The sequence below is a fragment of the Cantharellus anzutake genome (genome assembly GCF_015039405.1).
Source record: "Cantharellus anzutake strain C23 chromosome Unknown EI90scaffold_188, whole genome shotgun sequence".
Taxonomy (NCBI): Eukaryota; Fungi; Basidiomycota; class Agaricomycetes; order Cantharellales; family Hydnaceae; genus Cantharellus; species Cantharellus anzutake.
The window spans coordinates 1-23,500 of NW_024067138.1; the positions used below are offsets into that span (position 1 = coordinate 1).

Here is a 23,500-nt window from a genome sequence, read left to right on the forward strand (position 1 = left end):
AAGGAGTGAGTGCTGGAGAGCGTGGAAAGTTGAAAAGAGGAGCGAAGAGTTGCTTGAGGGAAGGGGAAGGGAGAGTTGTTGTCGCCCGCCTATTTAGCAGCGACGAGACACAACCAACTCAATACAATCCCCAAACATTCTACTTTAGGTAAAATTTATATGTGTGACTCGCAATATCCATACAATACAAAACTCGCGGAAAGGATCCGGTTGAAAAGAAAAAAAAAAAACAATGAAATAATTATGAATGTATATCGCTAACACAATATTCCCGATTCAATTCCCCCCTTCATAAAGAGCTCAACAAAATCGAATACTTTTTTCGGGTGTTTCTAGATTTCCCTTGATAATTGATTGATTTCAAAAGTTATTCCCTTTCCCACTCACTTGCCAAATTTGGACCTTCGTTCACTCGCTCCGTTACCATACAAGGTAGTCTGCGGTGGCCCGCTTGTTTTCCCAATCCATTTCCATCACACAACTCTGACTGAATGGGTGATTCTCTCAAGGGCCGGACACTCCCCGCTTTTGAAGAAACAATTGAGAATGTGTGTATGTGTATGTGTATGTGTGTGGAATGGTGGTTGGAAGGACGAATTTTCTCGAATGGAAGGGCCTTTTAGAATCCAAGGTCCCAAAGCTTAGGCCGCCCCCCGTCGTCTGCAATATGGATCAAAGATGTTTGACGAACCCCCCACTTGCTTTCATCTCTCAGAGTGATTCGTAACAAATGCGTGCAGTCATTATGTATGTATGTACTGCCAGTTGCCCTGATGATGATGATGATCCCCTCGCTCAGGTACAACAGAGTATCTTTCCTCCCCCCCAACCATCGCCCGCGCGCGTGCACTTACATACATAGATCCACATCAACACATCTCATTTGTTTTACATATTCCTTTCTCTCCTCGTGCCTTGCAAACGGGGAAGAACTTCCAGCTTCCGTAATTTTCACCCGAAAAAATGCATTCCGTTCTAGAACTTCTTCCGACCCTTTTTTTTTTCCATTCTGCCATTCCATCAACGGCCGGCCAAACCATAATTCGATTAATGCCCGCGCTTCAACGCTTTTTGCAGCGCTTACAATAGCGCTGAAGCAAAACGTCGTCCAAGCAACGACCTTCCCCCCATACACACAACCGCATCTTGGATTTTACGTCTTACTCTGTGCGAAAGCGCGCGGTCTATACATTATGGAGACAGTATAGCCGCCCCCGTTTATATGATCACCTCCGACCCCGACCCAACGCTGCTTCTTTCTTTTATTCCCATAACCCCATACCCTCCACCACCGCCCATCGCTGTGAACATTTCGTACGCACAATCATGCACGCCATCAACCGCCATTTGGGAGCCCCGGCCCTGACCCCCGGGCCAAGCCGAACCCCCCCGACCATTGACCATTCTGCACATGAAGCAGTATGGTCGCATGACGTAGCGAAATTCAACCTTGTTATACGCACAAGCCCAATCCCCCTAAATGCTATTTTAACCATGGGCACGCGCAAGGGCGGCCATTCCCCCAAACTCATGACACGCCCTTTATTCCATCAACGATAAGGACCAATTCAATATAGGGACCTCCGTGCCGAAACACGTGGAAGTCATGTCGTAAAAGGGATACAAATTTCCCATGCATGCCATGTCAAGAACAAGCGCGAACCCTTCCAGATATGATATATGCATAACCACACCTTTATCGCCCATGCACCCGGTACCCGTCCTTGCGTAGAGAAACGATGCGATAAGGATGGATAGATACAAAAAAACGAAATTCAAGGGTGTGGTTATCGCAGCTGCCAATGCAACAAACCCTTTCAAGTAAAACAAATATGTAGAATCGTCGACGCCAATTTGATCGTGGTACTTGCACATGCATGATGATTCCAGAGTGGCGCACCTCAACTCCACAGCGCCGCACATGAAAGAATAAGTAATAGGCGCTCATCTACAAACTTATACGCGCACAAGCACACGTCTACCCATTTTAAGCAACTACATATGTAAAGCAGCTGACTCCAACTTTGCATAGCTAAAGGTGCTATAAGGTCGTGTGCCTCCACATGCATGCATGCATTAATTTTTTCGCTTCCGGCAGCGCGATTGATTCCAACGTCATCCGTGGGCTCTAGTTCTTCACTTACCGATCGATCGCATATTACCGGTATTGTAAGCGAAAAATACATAACCCGCGTTGTGAACCGATAGCCAGGTCGACCCATTGCACAAAAGAATGGGCGCCGCGAGCGGAGCGGTGTGAGTGTGGGTGTGATGGTGGATGGGCCCATCCCCATCGATCCAGACCCCCCATTTCAATTTATCGCAAAGTCGCCTAGACAGCTGCATTAGGCGCTACAGTAGACTTGTACACAAGCCCCGAAACGAATTATTTAAGTAATATAGCACACAATTATTAACAGCGAACTGACAGAGGGGGACTAAACCATGCACATCGGGCTGGCTGGCCTTAAAATTAAAACGACGTATAGATGTGACGTTGTGGCAATGGACGACTGAGCCCCCTCCCCCATCGGCGACGTATGCATGATGCGGTACTTAACTGCGACTGGGAAGGGGGGCTGGACTTGCGACCTGGTATAATCAATATAATCATGCATGCAACTTGAACTGCATGTATGTGCCGAAAGGACGGAACAATTCGCACTCCATTCATGCAGCACAGCAGCCCGCTCCGTACGAATCTGATGGATCAAAATTAATGGATAGATGGATGGACTGCGCGCGCCCGCACAGTGCAGCGTTGACGCGGCGCCAAATACTCGATAGTGACAGCGCGATCCCTAGCCTAGCTGAAGCATAGATAGTATGTTGACCAAGCCTCTATAAGCTTAAGATTGCTTTTCTTTTTTCTTTTTTGCCGAGCATCAGCAGTACTAATGCTCAGAAAAACGAGAAAATAGAGCAGTAAGCGGTAATGGCTGAGATAATATTGTCGGCACAAACACGTATAAATACATTTTCGACGCCGGGACCAACTGGACTGTTATCCCCGTACAACCATAAACGGTGTCAGGGATCACCCGAGCGCCCACACATGACGTGTAGCCCGTCCGGGGGCGATACATACATAAGCGGCAAGCTCACTGCGCACAATCTCCGGCAAGCAGCCTACCAAATCAAGTTCGCTCTGACAACATGAACATGCACCACATACATAACGGCCCTTCTGGCGTAAATCCTGATTCAGAGGTAGTCTCATGCTCTGTTGAATTTGCGCCAGGTTTAAAAGTGAGCCCGCGCGCCCCTGATTCGAAACTTCTATTTTAGATACGTTCGGGACCAGGGGTCCGGGAACCCCAAGTAGCATTCTAATTATGTACATGGCCGTCAATCACCTTCGCGCCCTTCCCAGCATCCTGGTACAATATATTTAGCCAATATATGTAATACATGGACCCTTCAATGGCCCCTGCTTTACATATCCAGGAATATTGGTGACATCTAGTATCTGATAGGGGTTGAGATGGGAGAAGTGTTCGGTGCAAGGAAGGAGAGGGGAGAAGGTCCCTGATGAAAAAAATCAGGGTGTTCACGGAGAACCCGAGCGGTCATAGGCCCAGATAGGTGAATCAATACATAGGTGCTTGATCAAGGTCATGTATGATCTGCATGTGCTGTTGCATCAGACGACGACTTGAAACGTTGAAAAGAAAAAGAGAAGGGGTTCGACGTAGCTTTCGATCCTTTGAGATGGTTCCTTCCTTCGTGGTTAGGATACACAAGGTGATTCTTTTGATTCCATTCCCCAATGGATACATAAGAAGAAAGGGACGACTTACATATCATTCCTTCATACAGGTTGGGGGTTTCGGCTCAACTTCTGTGATGTTGAAGTCGAAGACAAGAACGATTATTTGACAGTTGCACTAATGTTGCCTATTTTGGGATTCGGTAATACTTGGTCGAGCCCGTTGTATTTATGTAAACCCCTGTTACTTATGCGGCTCAGGTCCTGTTTGTATGGGAGGGGAAGGACAGCGGGGTGGCTGCGCGCTTCTTCGGTTAGCGCTCTTGAACTATGTGTTGTAATGCAGTTGATGTTGAGGGTCGGTAGCACGGTTACCGACCGATGGCGGGCCGGGTGATTCCCCAGGGGGTCATCTTTTTCGGTTCAAGCACTGTTCTCATTATGGAAAGCGGTTACATAATCGTTGTAAGTGGATATATGCCATGCACGCGGGTGTTCACATCCTGGAAAATTTGAAAACTGCTTCAGCGGCCGTTCCTTCATCATTGCCTTGGAAGAACAGCCGCGTTCGCAAGATACCGCTCCAATTCCCAATGCCATTTCATGTTGGATGAAATGAGGCGAATGCTAAGTATGAAATACAGCGCGCAATTTGTAGCATGACCACTGTAATGGGACGAACAATTTCATGGTTGTCGATATCGAGTGAGGGTTCGGGGTTAATTGAATATATATATATATTGCCAGAATAAACATTCTCTATCCTACGTTGGACATCCCTTGCCTACAGTCCAGAAGTTCGCACCAACACCGTTGTAGAAAAATCGATCGCGCGAAAAATGAGAGTGCAGCCACGATTCTGTTCCTGGTTGAGAGCATTTCGCCAGCCTCAGATGTGTGTTCAGCGACTAGACCTGCAGTATGTACCTGAATATTGATGCGCGTGAGTGTGTGCCATTCCATCATGTCAGATGGGCCAATGTGTCGCATTTTCCGAAAGGTATACTTGGTCGGATAAGGGGGGGAAGTCAAAGTAATTATTGAGCTAGCACGTACGTACATGTCCGAGCTGAGGAGCGCTCCTGGCGTTGGCCGCATCATTGAATTTCGAATGAAAAAGAAGCGCTCATTCGTTCGGATTGTTCCCAGCAGAGAGAGAATCGATGACTAAGGGGGGGTTAACCTAGGCGATGGCTCGATATAGCTAGGAAACAACTGGAGGAAGCTTTGAAAATAATTCGTCGTCGATCCAGTGATCACATTGTCCAAGCATTCGGAAGGAGAAAAAAAAAAGGCGCGCGTCGGACTCCAGGCTTTGACCCAGACCATTTCCCCACGAGAAGACATAGATGGTTTAGATCGATGGTGCAGCGGTAGTGACCGCTGCATACGTGAATGAGCGCCATCGAGTGAAATTGACCTTGACGATTGTTTACATTCAAGCCAGACATGCATAGCCCCCCTTCCACGGAGGAAAAAAAATAGATCACAGCGGGCCAACCAGTACACGTACGATCCAAGGATAGCGTCCATCAAAAAAAGCAGTTATGTATACCCAGTTGCATGCAGATTTGCCTGCGGGGCCCCAAGAATTGTCGGTTACTAACCGATCGTTCGTTGACCCGGGCACCTCTCTTCTCTGGGGAGTCCGGCTCTAGGTCTAGCCCTATCCCCCGCGCTGTAATGTAGATCGATGCATTGATCGGTTGAAACCATGGACGATGCACCCTTCCTCGCTTCCAGCTCATCGCGGAATCCCTACGAATCGGTTGGGATATATTTTAATTTTAAATAAGGCCAAACGTTCAATTGCATGCAAAAGAGGGTGTGGTGGTCAGCTGGACTTGATAGCGCAAAATAGACGGAAGGTTGACGCGGTTGCAGCACGTAATTTGCAAGTCGTTGCGTGTGTGTAAAAAAAAAAAAAGCATATCCATATCTTTTCGCACATGCATGCGCATTCATCCATGATAAAGATGGGGCCACGGGAGGTTGGTCAAACACTAACATGGCAAGTGCAGCGGAAAGCCTTGGGGCGGGATTCGCCTTTCAGACATGTGTCCGTGCACGCGCGGACCGCAAGTTGCCGTCATTCTTTCCCACGGAGTATTACTTGATTGCGCCCGAACGCAGGACTTTGTGAGGTGTAAACGACTTCGGACACGGAATATTAATGTGATCAACCATGACGGAAGGTTAGGGAGTTGGTGTGTGTGGGGTACCCTTTTCCCACACGTGCGTTATGGCCTCATCCCTAGGCAGGATCCCAGCCTCTACTAAAGTGGACCTCGTCCACTGGATCGGATTTGCGCAACTGTGTGGAGCACTTGACTGGAGCAACCCTCTTCCCTGAATGGTGCTATGCTGTTATATGCTGTTATACTCACAGGGGACCTACAACAGAGAGCTCAAAAGGTCTGCACTCCTTAGCAACAGTAGGGACCCGTCCCCCCCCACTGACTAACGTGACATCGGTCATGGGTCGATTGTGATAGCGATCAGCAGCTTACTACGCCGACTCTGCGTCGATAACTTTTTTCCTTCATCATGACGGTGCGCCAAATGAGGGGCGTATCCACTTCTGCTCTGGGTAATTTCCGACCTCGTGAGCAGTACTTCATTCAAGGGTCAAGTCGCGGAGAAAAAAGGAACCCTTTCGGATTGTTTGCCCTGTGGATGGTTTATACATTCGGTTCTGGGGCTGGTTCCGTATCTCTTTACGGAGTAAGTAATCGAGAAATTTCATGAACGGGCTCAGCGTCATTTGTCTGGCCGAGGACCTTTTCCCGGATTAGCCTTGATTGAGTGGATCGATTTGAGCCGAAAGCGCAAGTGCTACCGGTATTGTAATCCTGTGTGTTTCTTTTTAGCTTGCTGATCTCTCGAAGGGGTAGGAATCGGACTCTGCTTTGGATCTCATTGAAGTGACACCGTGACACCTTGGTCCGTATTCCTTAACAAGGCGTGGACATCCCTTTGCTCAACATATGACTTCTGTCGTAAGCCAGCCAACCCCGCTGGCACAGTCATTTTGCGTTCTCGTGACACGTCCCTCTCGCTCATCATCGTCTACCTTCCCGTTCCTTTTGCTCGGCCGTTAATCCGCGGCTCAGCTTCAACGAATCATCCAAGATACCTGAAAAAGTGAGCCCATCTCCTTAGCGTGGCATTCATAGGCGTCAGGATTGGAACCTTATGTCCGAGGATATACTTTATCCGGGCATATCCAGCCGTTCCATGCTGTCATATGATTGCGCAAACACAGTACTCACAATAGTCCCCCCAACTCTATGTAGTCTTTCCTTCTCCCCTGCCCTTACATAACCCGTTCCTGCCAAGTATAATCCCTTCAATGGATACCTGAACCTTCATTGAATGTGCAACAACAAGCGTGCCATAATGTGCGTTTGCCCCGTGACCCAGCTTGCCTCCTTTTGGGTTGAGATGATCGTTTGGGCCGGTACATCGGAGGGGTCCGAGCACGGAGTGGACAATCCGGTCTATGCAATGGGAACTAGCTAAAACTTGGAAGGTGCTCGGGCCGGTCGGACGACCGAGCTTGTCGAAAGGAGGGGGAGATTGGTTGTGTAACTTTTCAAAAAGGGGCCCGTCTTGTTGCATGGCTGCCGTTAAGAGGTGCAGAATTTCCCCATCCTTTCTGTATGCCGCATACAGGCCCTTGTGGTGAGTTAATACTGATTTCTGTAACTATTTCGATGTTCTTTTCCAGGAAAAAACCCCCATACATGGATACCAAGTAACTGCTTGTTGGCCTTGGATCTACCGAAGGCCGAAGATCTCCGAGTTTGAATTTCTTCTCCCCTTTTGGTTGCGCACTCTCGCAATTGGCGGCCCGTTCCATGGTCCCAGTGTGTTTCGTCTTTCCGAGGCATCCGGAAGGCATGAATGACACACAAGCGTGCCAGGTGTGGTGATCCCATTCATTACAATTTGGACCTACCTCGATCCTCCATGCATATTTCACTCGACGCTCCGTGCGTCTCGAATCAATTCGAAACCTGGCTAAGAGTTAAATAAGACAAGGGATAGTTCACTGGTAGTGTTGATTGGCGTCCGTGCGAAGACCCTGGTTGAATGTAGCGTCCTGAATGTTCACAGGCGCGGAGGGCACGCTTGGGGGATTCAATCATGGCCGGTGAGTTCGTCTTTTTCACTTTCGCCAGTGCCAATATCCGCTGCGTGGAAGAACTGTCGTGCTGTACGTCCACGGGCTTTTACCCCTTGGAATGCGTTCAACTTCCCATCTTCATGAGAAGACTCATTCCTAAATGCCTATTCAAGCCTAGTTCGAGGATGCCCCCACACAGTTAATTTGTCCCCTTTTCTTCGGTGAGTTGGAACTTCAGAGCGATAAATCTTTTCCCTCGTTTTCATTTTTCCACATATTCCATCCCATCCATTCCGCCTTACACCTCTTGTTATTTAATCCATGATGAAGAGATGCCGGGGCCATGTGATTTTCTTGCGTCTCCCTTCCTGTGGGAGGTCGTCGAAGAGAGAAGGATCATAATTTTACCGGTGACGATCAACAAAGCCCCCCTGCTTGGTTGGCTTCAGGACGATGGAATCAATCGATTGGGAGGTGTTGATCCGTCTTTTCTGATCTTAAGGAGCAATGTTTGTTCCTCATTTTTATTTTTATTTTTATTACATAGGTTTTTACCTGAATGTTTGATCAATTCTAACTGTGTTCATCCATAGAGCGGTAGAAATAACCCATTCTCGCGACTTACGTGGGATACGTGGGTGGCGCCCCGTTATATTGCTGGCGATCGTCCTTATAGCGGGCCACTATCATCTCGGTGAGGCTTCGTTCCAACTCTCATCTGTCACAGGGATGTGCTTTTCCCTCTGGATCTGGTGATTATCCCATGACTGGGACCGGGAATACCCGATTGTGATCACATTCGTTTGAAACTGGACCCCTCCGTTACCCAGTAGCCCGCCTTGGCCCACTTATTATCCACTGTGGATGCTCACGTACTCATTTCCCACTTTCGCTCGTTTGCTATATGGGGAATGCACCTTATCCGGCGACTTCGGACGCTAGTCCTCTCCCCCACCTGAAGAGCTGCCATACTCATTGCTTTATTGGCTGGGACGTTGCAGGGTCTAATCTGCTTTGTCCCCTAGACACATCGTCTGGTCCACTTGACAACTGTCACACACAAGCACAAAACGGCGTTGTAGTGTTTGAACATTCGGATTCATGTCATCAGGTGGGCGTGCACAAGACATGGGACCCAAGTCTGTCTCCCTAGCAGTACTTTACACCGTGTGTAGTGTGTGTGACGGATGCAACTCCACTACTAGACTTGAGTTTCGTTGGAATGGTACAAGTTCCAACTGTGGACCAAATGCTGTGATGTTATGCATACAATTGCAGGACCACTATAACCCAGTGCAGTTAAGTCCGAGACCGCGCTCATCTACCTCGGCTGACCGGTTCGATCGATGGCCATGCTCGATACCTGTAACATGATCACCAGGGTCAGGCCAGAAGCTCATTGGGTTTGTTTTCTAGACGAAGCTGGCATAGGGATCGGGCCCTTTCTCATAAAATGTGTTTGCAAACTAGTTGCTTAAAACGTGAAGCGGCGTCATATTACATGCTATGACTTGCGCTCTGGGAAGGACATGTTGTATCTGGTTCGTGCGACTCTAGTTCTAAGCCAGATGAACGGTTTACGATATATGCATACGTGTTTCGGCTCGAAGTACTAGATTGCGATACGATCAGGGTTACATGGTAATTTCCGCCTCCGATAACTCCATTATTATACCACATACCCCGAGAGTGCTGTTGCCCTGACGCAACTCGCCACACGCCAAGTTCCACAGTGTATCAGGCACACCCTAATTGAGCAGGACCCTTGCGCGACAATCGGATTGCTTACTGTAGAAGCCCGATTCAGTTCAGAATGTATATAATCATATAATTATGTCATCCCTTGAATGCTGGGGAGGAAGGCTCGTGAAATACACCAGTTAATCGCTAGCCCATCCTTGATGGGCGCAATCAACTGCGTGCTGACGGAGTCGATGGCCCAATCTCGCCCTTTCTGGGGTCCCTGATCGTGTACAAGCTGCTGGCTGACTACATAAGAACTGGGAATATCGTGTGGCTTGGCTAATCCAATCCAATCCCTAATGGTTCCCTGGTGGGTGTATGACATGTTGAATGTGGTTGGTGGTCTCTTCGCCGTCATCTAATTGACCGCAGCAAGCAGTGTGTTGATTCGCTGATCAGCTACCGTAGGAAAGGCAAACCTTAGAAGCTCACGCGCTGGAGACACAATCCTCGTTCAGAGATCGGCTTGGACCAATCAGTGCAGTGCTATTGGTAGACGAGAATTGTTACCCCTAAGGGCCTGGGGAAACTCACATGCGATGGACAAAAGCTTGCCGCTATTCGCATGCATGTGGGTGAGAGAAGCTAGCTTTTGTGGTTAGTAAGCAGCAGTAAAGCACTGCACTACTGGGTGGTTCGAGTCTCTCAGTCGGAAGACGCCGCGACTATCCTCGACGGCCTCTGCTCTTGTGCTTTTCCATTCACTGAGTTTAAATGCAAGCAATATCGTTTCAAATCCGAGGTTGGGTGTCCCAGAATTGATGTCAAGGACGAGTGCCCTTATCGGTTACGCAGTTCAATATGAATTCAATATATACTTCTATATTCCCCCCCTTCGGTCGGAGCGCCCAGCGCACGATGTTTCACGCACAAACCTGGTCGTCTATGAAGCAATGGTCTTTTTCATAACAGCTTATCTTACGTTCCGCCTTTGATTTCAACCTTGTCAACAGTGAGGCAAAGTCAATTCCATTATTGAAATACGCAACCGACTGGTGCTCTCGACACGTAGAACATCTGGAATCCTGCACACACTGGAACCCGTTCCTGTGCTTTCGTCGACGCGGCACTCGCACTTATCTGCAGCTGGGGACTTTGCTGGTCCTAGGCTATCTACACGCTCAGCTCCACTGGCGGTCCCGCCGCTCTCCCCAGCCTCGTTCGAGCGCCGGCTATTGGCAGTTACAGTTCCAATCCCAACTTAGTCCCATATATGTACATACGTGCCGCCACCCCCCTGCGGCATTACGACCCGGATAGTCAATCGCGCAACATGTCGGGGATTATACAAAAAAAAAACAAACTAGAGCGCCCATCACCGGTTCACGTCATTTATCTATGCTAACTGGGTGGCTAGGTCGACTCCGACGGTACTCTCGACCCTCATAGTGTTATTCCCATGCTTATGTGGGCTTCACCATGTATCTGAACGCGCGGAACGTTTCTCGACTCGTGCTGACTCCGATTCGATCCCACTCTTCTTCACACCGCCTTTCCACTTCACCGCCATAGTCTACTACCTGATGCAACGCGTGCACGTTCAGGGACAACATTCGCCTGCGTTTGGCTGGCTTGTGTTCGCCAACCGAGGGAGTAGTTATTGATAGCGGGTATAGGCTATTACTTGTGCCTTTTCCGCATGCTCGCGATCGATACCTAGCATGGTTGTATATGTACATGTTATGCGTTTGGCTGCTTGTTACCAGCACGAATGACCGTGAAAGCTCTAGCATTGGCGTTGTACGCGGGCAGTGACGATGAGCTGCGGGTTTATGATTCACTTCGAGGTGCTCGGGCGTATATTCGTGTTGCAGGGCTGACCAGCTAACAAAGCAAGCTGGTAGGAGCACAACCTCACCACCACAAACTAGTGGCACCACAGGTCTGGCGTACTTATGGTCTGCATTCCTGGCCAGGTATTCGGCGCGACTGTACTAGCGCCTGTTCTGTTGTCTATGGCTACTACTATCGTTATTATTAAATTGGAAACGTCGTGGTGGCGGTACTGAAGGCGCCCCAAGCGTTGCGCTCCCCAAGCCGTGGTAGCTCTATTGATCGTGAGGAGGTCGGTCGCGTCGACGCTAGTGCACATAACTGTTCGGTCCAATATAGCCTTGACTCCGGCCGGCGATGAGGTCTTGATCGATAATGCTAGTGGTAGTTCAGTCTTGACCCTTGATTTCCGTGAGGGGATCGTGGTAATAGTACGATCAGGTGCAGAAGGAGGACTCATAAAAAATCCATTCGATTGTCAACCCCATTGATTTCGTGCTGGAGAAGTATCATCGGCGAAAGCCGATAGTGAAAATGTTGGAATATAGCTAGCACGATATGCGCACTTTAGGGTAGGTTTAGGGCGATCGGGAATTCTTCGGTTAATCTAACGCTTCGAAGTGACGTGAGGTTGATATCCATCTTCCAAAAGGATCCGCATACACCCGGGTTCGAAGTGCGAGCGGGGTTAGCCGATTCAATATTTAATATTACCACGCTTTGTCAGCCTCTGACAGCGGATCCGTTTCTCAATTGGAAGACAGTGCCCCTAACCCAAATAATCGGATCCGTACGACACGGCGCCACCAGATTCTACAGAACCGAATGTGCTGGAAACTAAGGTGCCGCAGGACGATGAGCGATATCACCACTGCCACTAGCCCTCTAAGGGAAGCTCTCGGAAAAATCCGCACGGCAGTGAACGAAAAATTGCGGCGTTACAAACAAAACGAAGTACCGGAAGAAGTCCATTCCCAATAACTAGTCCTCAGCACCTGGAGCGGAATCTTGGAAAGTGAGGCCAGTTCCCCTGTGGATCGGCTGGACTGCATAGTGGGTATGCCCGACCTTCCGTCAGGGGATGCGCTGAAGCCGCACGTGCAAAAATGCATTTTCCCGAATCTTAGGCATCCGATTACGAACGCTCACAACCCTTACGGAGGTCCAGCCCTTCCACCACAAACCGTCAGGCAACCCTGCCGCGTAAGCTATGGAGGTTCTCCCAAAAAATTAGCAGATGGGTTAGGACTCTTTTGAATTGAATTGTTGTGTCAAATTAGTGCCGCGCTCTCCCCTTGACCCATTTGGAGAGCTTGGCTTCACTAGCACTTTAAAATTAAATAATGAGTATATTGGAATCTGCTTCATTTCGTCGCAAAAGTATTCTCCGCACCGCTCTCCGGAGTTTTCAAGCCGGGAGTGGAAATGCCCTCCCGCCGGATCAACTTGGTTCCGTACAACACTGTGGCTAACTGGGTTGAAATCATGCGCTGGACCAGTGGATTGGGGTTACAAGCTCCATTCTGTGGACGACATGCAAAATAGGCCGGGATTGTCATTGGGAGTGCAGACTCTCTTGAAATAGGCCCATAAAACAAGTGTACAGTCCGGCAAATGGATCTGATGGTTTTTCCCGTGTCAAAGTCAATGATTTTATAAACGCCTCGCGCACTGCATCTTATGAGGCAGGAATACGGCAATATTCCACGGCTCACTCGAAGTCCACCTTCTTGAGAAATCCAGGACATTGATGTTGGCACTCGCCTCGGAAGTCACGAAAAATGGTCACAAATGGTGGGTAGTTCTAGTTTGCATTTGTATATCGACTGATCAGACAATTTCGCACAGGGAGTTCCTGTTTCGACAAGGCACTTATTTTGACGCAACTATCACTGGAAAGCATACTTCAGTTCCGCCACCGCCATGAGAGAGCACGTTCAGCTTTGAACGCTTGTGTTCCTCATCCAAGCTAATTCCGTTAAGGTCTTTGTGCCGATGGCACAGGAGGCTCTGGTTGCTGACAGAAAATATCATCTTCCCATATGGATACATAACACACCGTCCCGTTTCTCCCTATGATCGTTAGCCCGTTTCGCCTATGCCTAGATAAGCAACAACCAATATTTGATCCCAGAGACCGTGCATTTCACTCAACGAAGTAAGGGTGAGAGCATGGAGTACAGAAGGATGGAAGTTTCGAGAATGTGAAAGTGGTGTTCCAACCCTCGAACAAGATTTCCCCTCAATTGATGGAAATAACCTCAACGTCGAGTGTTACGTGGGATTCGAGAGGGTAAGGTAGCAGTTTCCGGGTCTGTCATGATGGAGTCGGTGAAAGAAGTCGGGACAAGCTGATAGAGGATGACGCACGTTGGAGTCTGTGAGTTCTAAGCACAACCTGCTTCCCGGTGGGATATTTTCGAGAGCTGCGAATAGCGTTAGAGGGAGTAGCTGGGTCCAGAACTAAGAAATGTGTCTACCCCAGGTGAGCTCTCTGATAGGACCTGGTTGTCCCACCCGTAAACTCATGGAGCTGTTCACGGCCTAGTCATCAAAGTAAGTAGGGAGGGACGGATTTAAATGAGGATTTGCTCGCCTCTTCGCCATCTACTACGATGCGGTACGTCAACTTGACGGTGTCTACGCGCCAACGTTAACAATTACGGTGCCTTCAAAAGTTCAACTTACCACCGCGTCTTGAAGTCTGAAGTGAGCTTCGTGAGCGAGGGCTGAAGCGCGGAATGATGCAAACCCCACCTTTTCCTTTACGGATCCCTTTTTAAGCCAAGTGACGGCCTCAGGTTGGTCATAGAATGGGAGGGGCACATCCATGGATTGTCGATTAAAGGAACTCCTTGATATAGCATTTTGTGTTGCGTCGATAATGCGACGTAATACCGGCGCACGTTGCTTGCTCGCTTGTGGCGAAGAACGAGACCACAAGGGGGCATGGGTGGCGAGGGGGAGTGGCAAAGTACTCAGTAGCCATAAGTTTTGATTCATATACTCTGAGTGGCATGATAACGCTAAATCCTAATTCAATAGAATGTTCGTTATAATCAATTATTTTATGCCGGAACGTCCCACATAGCCATGACAAAAATGATGGAAAGTCAACTGTCTGAGAAGGCCCGCTGTGGCCAGTAGGTTGAAGTGTACGGCTCGCAGTCAGACACCACTCTCAAGCTATCCGTATGTGTGGAATCGATTGAACACAGCGAAGTAGTATGACCCATGCGGAGTTTGGCGGGAGCCCTGCATCCAGAAGTGCTCGCTCTCCTACAGTCGCCACTGCAGCGGCCCAGCACGTTTCCTGGGTCTGGAACAGTTGCCTCGTCTTATTCCTCATTAAAGTGGGTGGGAAAATCGATCTGCAGGGCGTCAAGGAGGCATTTTCGTCGGCGAAATTTGAAAATACGAAAAAGACAAGATTGAGCGGTCATACAATCGCCGCACACGGGTTAAGGGGGCAGTGATAGACCCTCTTCAATGGATTTTTTTGATGAATGGCTAGTGATGCAAAGCTCAGTGGCTCGTTCAGTAATTGTGTGAAAACGCATGTAGGATTTGATGGAAACCAGAAAGGTTGTCGGGGTCGACTTCACCAGTCGAAGCCATACCATCGTCAAAGAGGATTTCAAAGTTGGAATATCGACCTGGCCTGTATTTCAACTTGCACCGGGTTCTTGGGCAGTGGCGTGTAGAAAAACATCTCACGCTCTTCATTTGGAAGGTCCGGTTGTTACTTGGGTTCCCATTCAGATAGCGGATTAATTTCTAAGAAGCCCAAGAATGTGTCCGTGTATTGATGGGCGGGGAATAGAGATGAATACTTCCATGCACATCGTGAGTTTCTGGAGACCCTTAGCAAGGACTGCGAACAAGTAGGGGTACGTAATGCGAGAATGTATTCATAGTTTTTAGGTCCACAGTTGACATGCAGAAACTTAGGAAAAGTCTAATCAGTCCACTTGTTGACAAGACATTGCAACTAATATTTGAGCTGTAGATACGCGATTGACCTGGATAGTGACAGGAGACAGATTGGAGTGCTAAGACATTGCATGCATCGTAATAAGCGATCCTGTGTACCACCGTTTGTGCACGCGATCGTCTCCGAAGAACGTGAGTGCTGTAGCTTGCGCGAACTAGTCAGTTGGAAGGGTATATAAGGCGATCAATTCTTTTTTGGAGACCGACGCAATCACGGCAATTTGGTTAAGAATTGGGTGGTGACCAGGAAGGTTGAAGAACGCGCCTAGGGTACGCCGCTCGTAGAATAGATCCATCCTGCTTGAGCCAAGGTTGACTATTTTAGGGCAGTCGAACGATCCTAACCAAGTGCATTCCAGGGAGTAACAGAAATACCCAAGCTGTTAGCACGCAAACTCGCCATCATGAGCAGTCTTCGAGTGTACCCGAAGAGCCGCAGATAATGGACCGACTGCCGTATGTCCCGAAGTTACATTGATCGCAATGTGGACGAGAATTCGGGGCTTATGTACGAGTCGTTGACAAACACAGTCCAAGGGAGCGGAATCGAAGTAGGGTTGGGCCTTACCATTGAACTGTGCCACCTGGCAAAGAAACCACGTACTAATGGCGATTAGTATGACCTGAGCAGCGCAAGACGAGGACCAAAGAAACAGGGCGAAAACGGAAGATGGATGCGTAGTCCTGAATTGGGAAGGCGGCATCGTTTATTGCGGGAGAACTCGGTGTCGGTGCGGGTGGACATCAAAACCTGGCTAGATTGTTCATGTCACAGCCTTGTTTCCACCTGAGTTCTGTTGTGAGAGAATCAATGCAACTTTCGAAAAAATGGCAATAACAATGAAGGTAGGCCCATGAAATTGCTTTCCACGACCGCAACGCCTTGGCTTCCGGATGGGTGCTTTATGTCGGAAGCGTGGATGTACACGAACCTTGTCAACTTTCTCAAGTCAGCGGTGGTGGGGGTCTTACTCCACAACAGCTATGCCACTGAAACTTGGATAGGAGTAGATGGAGGAAAAGATTTATCGTGCTCACCGTTACTTGGACTGCCAGGAGGGATCACGAGCGTCCACGGATGTGTCTGAACTTGGTGTGGGCAACCCGGGATTGTTCTGTCCATTGGAAGGACAACAGGGCAATCGTTCGATCGCGGAACAGGCACTCCCTTTATTGGAAGGCGAGGACACCACTCTCCACACAGAGTCACTCGCAGACCGACGTTACTGAATTGCCAGTCTACTGAATTGTGGTAAAAGGCGTAAGCACAGTTCTGTTTATGCTTGTTTCGTAGTTTTTGGTCGAAACATTTTCAAGCATTGTAGGCGCCTTGTAGCGTAATTACAGAAGTTAAGTTTAGTAGTATGACGCTAGTCGAGCTGTTCCAAGACCGAACCAAATCGCGACATCACTGCGAGGATCTGCACACTGACATGCAGGTGTTTGCAACTGTTTCCCCCTATGTGCACATGCATCGCTTCCGCGGTACAACGGTGCTGTGAGGTATATTAGTTAGCAACAGCACGGGCGCCGAAGGACAGGAGCAAGGTTTCAGTGCAGGCATCCCAGGAAAGGGATTGGGGGAGTGGCGGACAAAAATGCGCGTCGAGCTGAGGGGTTGAAGAATGATCAATCTCGCGTGCACAACACTTTTCCGATGGTGAGGGCACTGATCGAACCAACAATTAGTTGATGACCCAGTTGCTCTTGTTAATCGCCACGCGATCCAGCTGGCCCCAATAGGGAACTGTGGGACGAAAAAAGACAAATAATTCATCAGCATCGCATCTGTGTTCAGTGAGATGCAGTCAAAAAGAAAACTTGTACACTTACTGGTACAATGACCTACCAACCGTTCAACCGATGGAATATGAACACTCCAATCAGTCCACCACCCACTTAGCCAAATGTTCAGCTCGTTCCACAATCTCTCCCATAGCGAAAGAAGAGTAGACGTGCTATTCATAGGTCATATGGCAGCCTGAAAGGTCTGAGCTGTGGAACAAGGTCCAGAATCGCTAGATATCAATTGTTAGCGACAGAGTAAGCCATTTCCCAAAGCGGGGGCAAAGAAACGCAATCTCAACTGAGACAGACAAGTAGTCACTATGACGTAAGATCAGGTCCCCTGGGCATCCTTCACGATCCAAGAGATGGGTGTGAACATACCAGCGTCCCCACTCGAAAACCTTGTCCGGAGTCCTCATCATTTTCCGGTTAAACACTGGAAAAGCGGCCAAAAAAACACTCATCAGTCATTTCCATCCAATCCGACAGAATACCAGTCATACTGACTCGCCACGCTGCCCCGCAGTTCCAGGTCGCCCATTGCGCACAAGCATTGCGCATTGCGTAAAAGAGCTATTATTTTTGCGCGTCCATGGAGCTCCTCAGACTGGGTACGAGTCTGGTTGTACTGTCAAGAGGAATTGTTTTCACATAAGGATGGCGGCCATTTTTGGTTACAATATTACCTCAGACGTCTCCCTTCATTTGCTGACCCAGACTCGGAGTCGTTCTGACAAGATAAACAAAACCAATACCCGACAAGAATCATATGGGATCTGTATTCCTGGGACATGAAGGCCATGTACAAGCCAATCAATCACGTTCCAACTGCTCTGACCATCCCGCGAATTCTCGGAGGCCATCAAAAACGGTTTCAGGTTCTCAAAGCCTTCCAAACTTTTGCCCTTTGTCGCCCGAGGAAAGTCCTCAACAATAGTAGGAACTGCGAGAATAGACTGGTAATGTGGCTTAACAGCTGGTGAAACCGCTGCGAAAGTCTTCGAAGTGCAGCCATAAGCGACAATTTCATAGTGGTGGTCTTCTGGGTGCACTTTGTTTTCAGAGCCGCGAGTCTCGCGATGTGTCTCGTGAGTAATGGTCACAACCCCCTCCCCTCCCATCTCCCTGTCTCCGAGCTCGAAAATGATTGATATTACTGGCATCGTGTTATCCGGAACGGTGATCCCGCGAGAAACGCGACAATATTCAGCCTCCTTGCGGTTCTTGAATCGCAAGTTGATGCCTGACGTCGATTTCGGTGAGATGGGCTCGGCTGCGTGACGCATATGAATAGGAATAACAGCATCAATCGACTTCTGATTATCTTTGGCTTGGAGGGCCATGCCACCCAGCAGAGCTACTGCCAGGTTTGGAGCAGACAGCATTTCAGAGTTTTTGGCCAGAGCGAAATGGGAAAAAAAGACATAAGCATTTGAAAATGCTGTTTGCAAATCAGGGATGTCCGCCTTGGCCGTCACCGACTGAGCTTCCAACACCATAGCATCGAATGGCTTCGCAAATAGAGCCTTAAGAAAGTCAACGACAGGGACAGGCCGATGGGAATATGGGTCAGGTGAATGTTTCTTTGGCACAGAGTGGCTTTGTTTGAGGGCGATATCGTGAGCAATGGTCACAAGAAGTCGACCGCAGAGTTTCCCGCGCTCTCCCTTCGCAAGAAGTCCCTTCTCACAAGCCTGAGCTAGGATTTCTGGACCTTGCATTTCTATTCCACGGCCATCCAAAGGGTCGTTCAGACACCTTGCCGCTGCCTCAGCCAGTATAGGTTCAGAGGGCGATCCGGTATGCATGAACTCGCGATGCTCGGGGATGGCATAAACAACACGCATGTGAGACTCAACAAGTTCTGATTCCGTAATCCTCGAGGCTTGAGTTGTTATCCCGATGCGAACCCCCAGAGCAGCAATGCGAGAATGGAATACTTTCGCTTTGTTCCCTTGCGCCATCAGTTTGTCTCCGGCGAACGGTATAACAGATAATCCTCCCCGCTCCAACCAGTTTTTGTGGTGGACATACCATCTATTGCGAATTTAGTATTTTGCCGCAAATGTAGCAGTCGCTTACAGGCTACGTCCGAACCCTACCATTACATCCGTTCGGCCCACGTTTTCAAGGCTGCATTTTTTGTTCTTGCCCTTCAAAGATTGAAATACCTTTTTGGCAAATATGTCGAATGGCAGCTCGGTGAAAGGAGGGAAAAGGCGGAAGCCCTGAGAAATGCGAACTGATGGATGGCTAGCGGGTGAGGGTGTGAATTTCTGGAGATGAGAACTCGTAGATAAAAAAATGAAAAAAAAAAAAAAAAAAAAAAAAAAAAAACAGGGAATTCTGTCAGCTCAGACAGCAATGTGCCAAGATTATGATAGGGCGAGCGACTCCGGGCCGTGTCCTTTTCCTGTGGGACGAGTTCGGTAAGCTGAGTTCGGTAAGCTGGTGAGCTTCATCATATAGAGAGAACCAAGTTGAGGGCGGCTGGACGAGAATATAGTGGACTCTTAATTAGGAACAGACTCGGACCCAGTCGTTCCAGGGGAACGACTGGTGGAAAACATTGCATCCGGGATGATGTAAGCGCTACATGTGACTATACCGACGTCGGTTCAATGTGTATCACTATTTAGACCTACTTCGATGTAAACTCCCGAACGGCATGGCCACCGACTCCATCCCTATCCTATCCGCACCCATATGCTGAGCCAATGGAAGATACAATAAGGAGAAATGTCGCTGACGTCTTTGGGAAGACTCCAATTGAGAGCAGTCGTTGCCCAGATCCATCGGAGGGATTTGCTCTTGACAGCTCTGGCAAAACTTGATATACTGCCATTGCTGTATAATGGCGGAAGGATTCTAGTAGTCATAACACTACTTACTGTCCTTGGCTCTCAGCAAGCAACTGGACTCGGTGCACTTGGTGTAAGATCAGACTGTAATCCTTACTGCCGCTTCTCACTACGGGATCGGCTCCTTTGAGACGAAGGTGGGAGGCCACTAGAATCTAACCAGCAATCATCGTCGTCATTATTTTCGTTTTCCAAATCGTTGATGTCCTCCCATTTATCCATTTCAACAATTTCCCCAGGGGTAAATGTCGCTGAAAGGAGACAGCCAATAAAATGCCACAAAGTAGGAGCTTTATGGGAGAATTTCTTCGCTATCCGCTGGACAGATGGAAATTTAACTTCCTTGTGTGTCATTGATGAAGCTGAGAAATGGAAGCCAGAGGCTATGTCTGTTAGGCAATCGAGCTCATTCGTGAGTTGTTGGCGAGTGTAAAGGAGCACTGAAGCGAGAAACAGGGTAGGATCCAGCGAGTAGAGCATTTAGAGACACTTTTGGAGGCTTTCCCTTTCAATAATGAGACCAACAAGCGTAGGGAGAGACCCCTTGATTTTATGGAGATTTGTGGGGTTGTGACGCAGATCATCGCTAAGGCAAGCATCGAGAAATTCATACAATATCAGACCATTTGCTTCGAAGGAGTTAAGCACAGCCTCTACACGCGCTCTCTTCGGCACTTGAAAGGGTAAAGGAAGTGGGGACTGGTGGACGTTCATCATATCGGACAGTGAGATCAGTTGCGCAATAATATTCTTGTTGAGTGTTGTTTGTTCGATTCAATATGCACAAATAACAGTATACGGCTGTCGTGGGAAAATGTTTTCCACCAGCCGTTCTGACAAGATAAACAAGCATAAACAGAACGGCTGGGTACGAGCCTGAATTAGGAAGGTATTACCACTAAACAATAGTAAATACATGCTTCGAGGTTGTTCCTCCAACACATCAAAGTAAATGATGCATTTGACTTCTGCTCCCCCATCATTACTAGCCATGGCCTTAACAAACATGTCACACGACTTCTGCATTCCGGTGTTGAGCACCTCCAGTTTCGTTTGGGTTTCTCTTTCATCTGGTCGTAGCTCCATCAATTTGAGCTTCCCAAGGAAATTTAGCATGAGGTAGCAACTATTAATGCCTCTAGACATCACCTTACATGCCCCATCCACCACAGAATCCAGGAACACTTTCCTATTCATACCAACTTCGGTATCGGTCCGTCCTTCGTCGAGATATTCAGCCCATTCATATGCTAGCTCTGCTCCTGTTTTATATTTGAACCTGGGTTTCTTGAGAAGTGTGGCGGCCTTTGTGAATAGCACACTCAAAATAATTGCATACTCTGCCTGCAGCCGAAGATCGCTTTTTGCATGATGTCCTTGAAAATAATGGCGAAACTCTGTGTCTGGAGGAGGATAGGCTGGCAGTAAAATTAACATCGATGAGCGCAAATATGGGATTCGCGATGATATATTGCGCACTTTCGAGACCATGGCCAAGCTCCTCACGAATATTGATTGGAATCGCAAATACGGAGAGAGAGGCTTCGGCGACCATTCTGGATTTTCCCATACCCGAAGACTGGATTACTGATAGCGACAAATTATATGGTCTCAGAGATCGTGCCATCTCGGCACTTGATAAGCAGCTTGTGTGTTGCTCCTTGGTAGGGTTCTTCAAATGCTTCTTGAAGACCTGATGCAACCCGTCAGGTGGATGAGGGGCTCAAGATAAACAGGTGCTTACCATGAATACTACGACTGGTTGGAAGCCCGCCACCCACCTGACTAGTAGTGCCTGTTAAGGGCTGCACATCGACTAGTAATGGCATCATATACACTATAATACTGCCACAGAGCGAACATAATTTACCATAATTCAACAACTCGAAGAAAGACTTGTCGTGGTCAGACTCGTACCCAGTCGGAGGAGCTCCGTGGACGCGCAAAATAATAGCTTTTTTACACAATGTAAATAAACGTTCTCACACTGGTACTCGACTGCTTCTGATGCTAGTCACATTCTGTACTCAATACAAAAGATCACATGGTACGGAGTTAAACAAATATCCGATCACCTACTCCGAAACTTAGCCCACGACACTTCACTCCTCTGACTGGGGCAAAATGTAGGTGGCGATGCATCGGAAACACCCAACTCTCACGCTAAGCCTGAATGAGTTGTACATAGAGGTTGCGCAATGTAATTGTTAGTGTTGACACATGCGGTCATTATACCCAACCCAACCCATAGAGACTTGGAAGCACCTTGAGGGTTGTGAAATCAACAACCTGGGCATGTGCGAAAATTAACACTTCATATAATACTTCTATAGCATTCTGTAGTTGGTGCTTTGTAGTGAAGCGGTATGAGCGTGAGCTGAGGCTATGCAGCATTTTTTGGCTGCGGGTGTTTGATTCCCACTCAATGAACCTTTTTTTATGGTCTCAGGAATAATTGTAACAACCTCCCATTTACACTAAGGAGTAAAGAAGGAGAAAAAAAGGTTCACTGAGTGGGAATCGAACACCCACAGCCAAAAAATGCTGCATAGCCTCAGCTCACACTCATACCACTTCACTACAAAGCACCAACTACAGAATGCTATAGAAGTATTATATGGAGTGTTAATTTTTGCACATGCCCAGGTTGTCGATTTCACAACCCTCAAGGTGCTTCCAAGTCTCTATGGGTTGGGTTGGGTATAATGACCACATGTGTCAACACTAACAATTACATTGCACAACCTCTATGTACAACTCATTCAGGCTTAGCGTGAGAGTCGGGTGTTTCCGATGCATTGCCACCTACATTTTGCCCCAGTCGGAGGAGCGAAGTGTCGCAGGCTAAGTTTCGGAGTAGGTGATCGGATATTTGTTTAACTCCGTACCATGTGATCTTTTGTATTGAGTACAGAACATGACTAGCATCGGAAGCAGTCGAGTACCAGTGTGAGAATGTGTCATGGCCGTGCATTCCGGCCCGTTCCCGGCCTGTCCCGATGCCGCCCGAGCCCGTTCCCGCTATGCGAGCGTGAGCGTGAGCCCTGACCCCAGCCCTATCCTCCATGAGGACTCCCTGCTCACTCCCCTGATTGCCCCTAGGCTCCCCTGCACCTGGCCGACTTCCCCACAGCCACACCAACCTTCCCACCCTGAGTCCGCCTCCAGCACCATGCCCATCGCCGACTCCTCTACCCCGCCCACTTGGCCCCTACAGGGCCGCTACCATTCCCGCACCTGACTCTGGCCCAACTCCGAGTCCAGTGCCGCTACAACACCATCACCGCTATCGCGGCCCTACGCTCCTTCTCTTATTTATCTGTTATTGTTTGTTTTGACCCTCGGTCATTGCCGGCCGCTATGCGGCCAACCCCGCTCCTTATTCTTGTTTGCTTCCGGACCCTTCGGCCTTCGGCCCGGGTCCGCTTCCATTCATTCTTTCCTCCTATATATATCCTGTATGATACTTTATTTTACCTTAGCTCTAATATCGATGTGACCACG

The 23,500-nt window shown here is 48.5% G+C and overlaps 4 protein-coding genes across 4 annotated transcripts; all 4 read right to left on the reverse strand.

Moving 5' to 3' along the window:
- Window positions 1–13,501: 13,501 nt before the first annotated feature.
- Window positions 13,502–14,469, reverse strand: EI90DRAFT_664354 (uncharacterized protein). The gene is made up of 6 exons (XM_039067927.1): window positions 14,112–14,469; window positions 14,043–14,058; window positions 13,951–13,994; window positions 13,835–13,898; window positions 13,725–13,780; window positions 13,502–13,668 (listed from the first exon to the last, which is right to left on the reverse strand). The coding sequence occupies exons 1-6, from the start codon at window positions 14,355–14,357 to the stop codon at window positions 13,597–13,599; spliced, it is 498 nt and encodes a 165-aa protein (XP_038908020.1). The 5' UTR covers window positions 14,358–14,469; the 3' UTR covers window positions 13,502–13,596.
- Window positions 14,470–16,720: 2,251 nt separating this feature from the next.
- EI90DRAFT_664468 (uncharacterized protein) lies at window positions 16,721–17,407 on the reverse strand. Its single transcript, XM_039067929.1, has one exon. It carries the CDS (start codon window positions 17,311–17,313, stop codon window positions 16,807–16,809), a length of 507 nt encoding a protein of 168 aa, XP_038908021.1. The 5' UTR covers window positions 17,314–17,407; the 3' UTR covers window positions 16,721–16,806.
- A 267-nt stretch (window positions 17,408–17,674) lies between these two features.
- EI90DRAFT_664391 (uncharacterized protein) lies at window positions 17,675–19,418 on the reverse strand. Its single transcript, XM_039067928.1, has 2 exons — window positions 19,218–19,418; window positions 17,675–19,172 (listed from the first exon to the last, which is right to left on the reverse strand). The coding sequence occupies exons 1-2, from the start codon at window positions 19,238–19,240 to the stop codon at window positions 17,837–17,839; spliced, it is 1,359 nt and encodes a 452-aa protein (XP_038908022.1). The 5' UTR covers window positions 19,241–19,418; the 3' UTR covers window positions 17,675–17,836.
- Window positions 19,419–20,011: 593 nt separating this feature from the next.
- On the reverse strand, window positions 20,012–20,731 carry EI90DRAFT_3093581 (uncharacterized protein). The gene is made up of 2 exons (XM_039062483.1): window positions 20,485–20,731; window positions 20,012–20,436 (listed from the first exon to the last, which is right to left on the reverse strand). The coding sequence occupies exons 1-2, from the start codon at window positions 20,711–20,713 to the stop codon at window positions 20,090–20,092; spliced, it is 576 nt and encodes a 191-aa protein (XP_038908023.1). The 5' UTR covers window positions 20,714–20,731; the 3' UTR covers window positions 20,012–20,089.
- Between the last annotated feature and the right edge of the window lie 2,769 nt (window positions 20,732–23,500).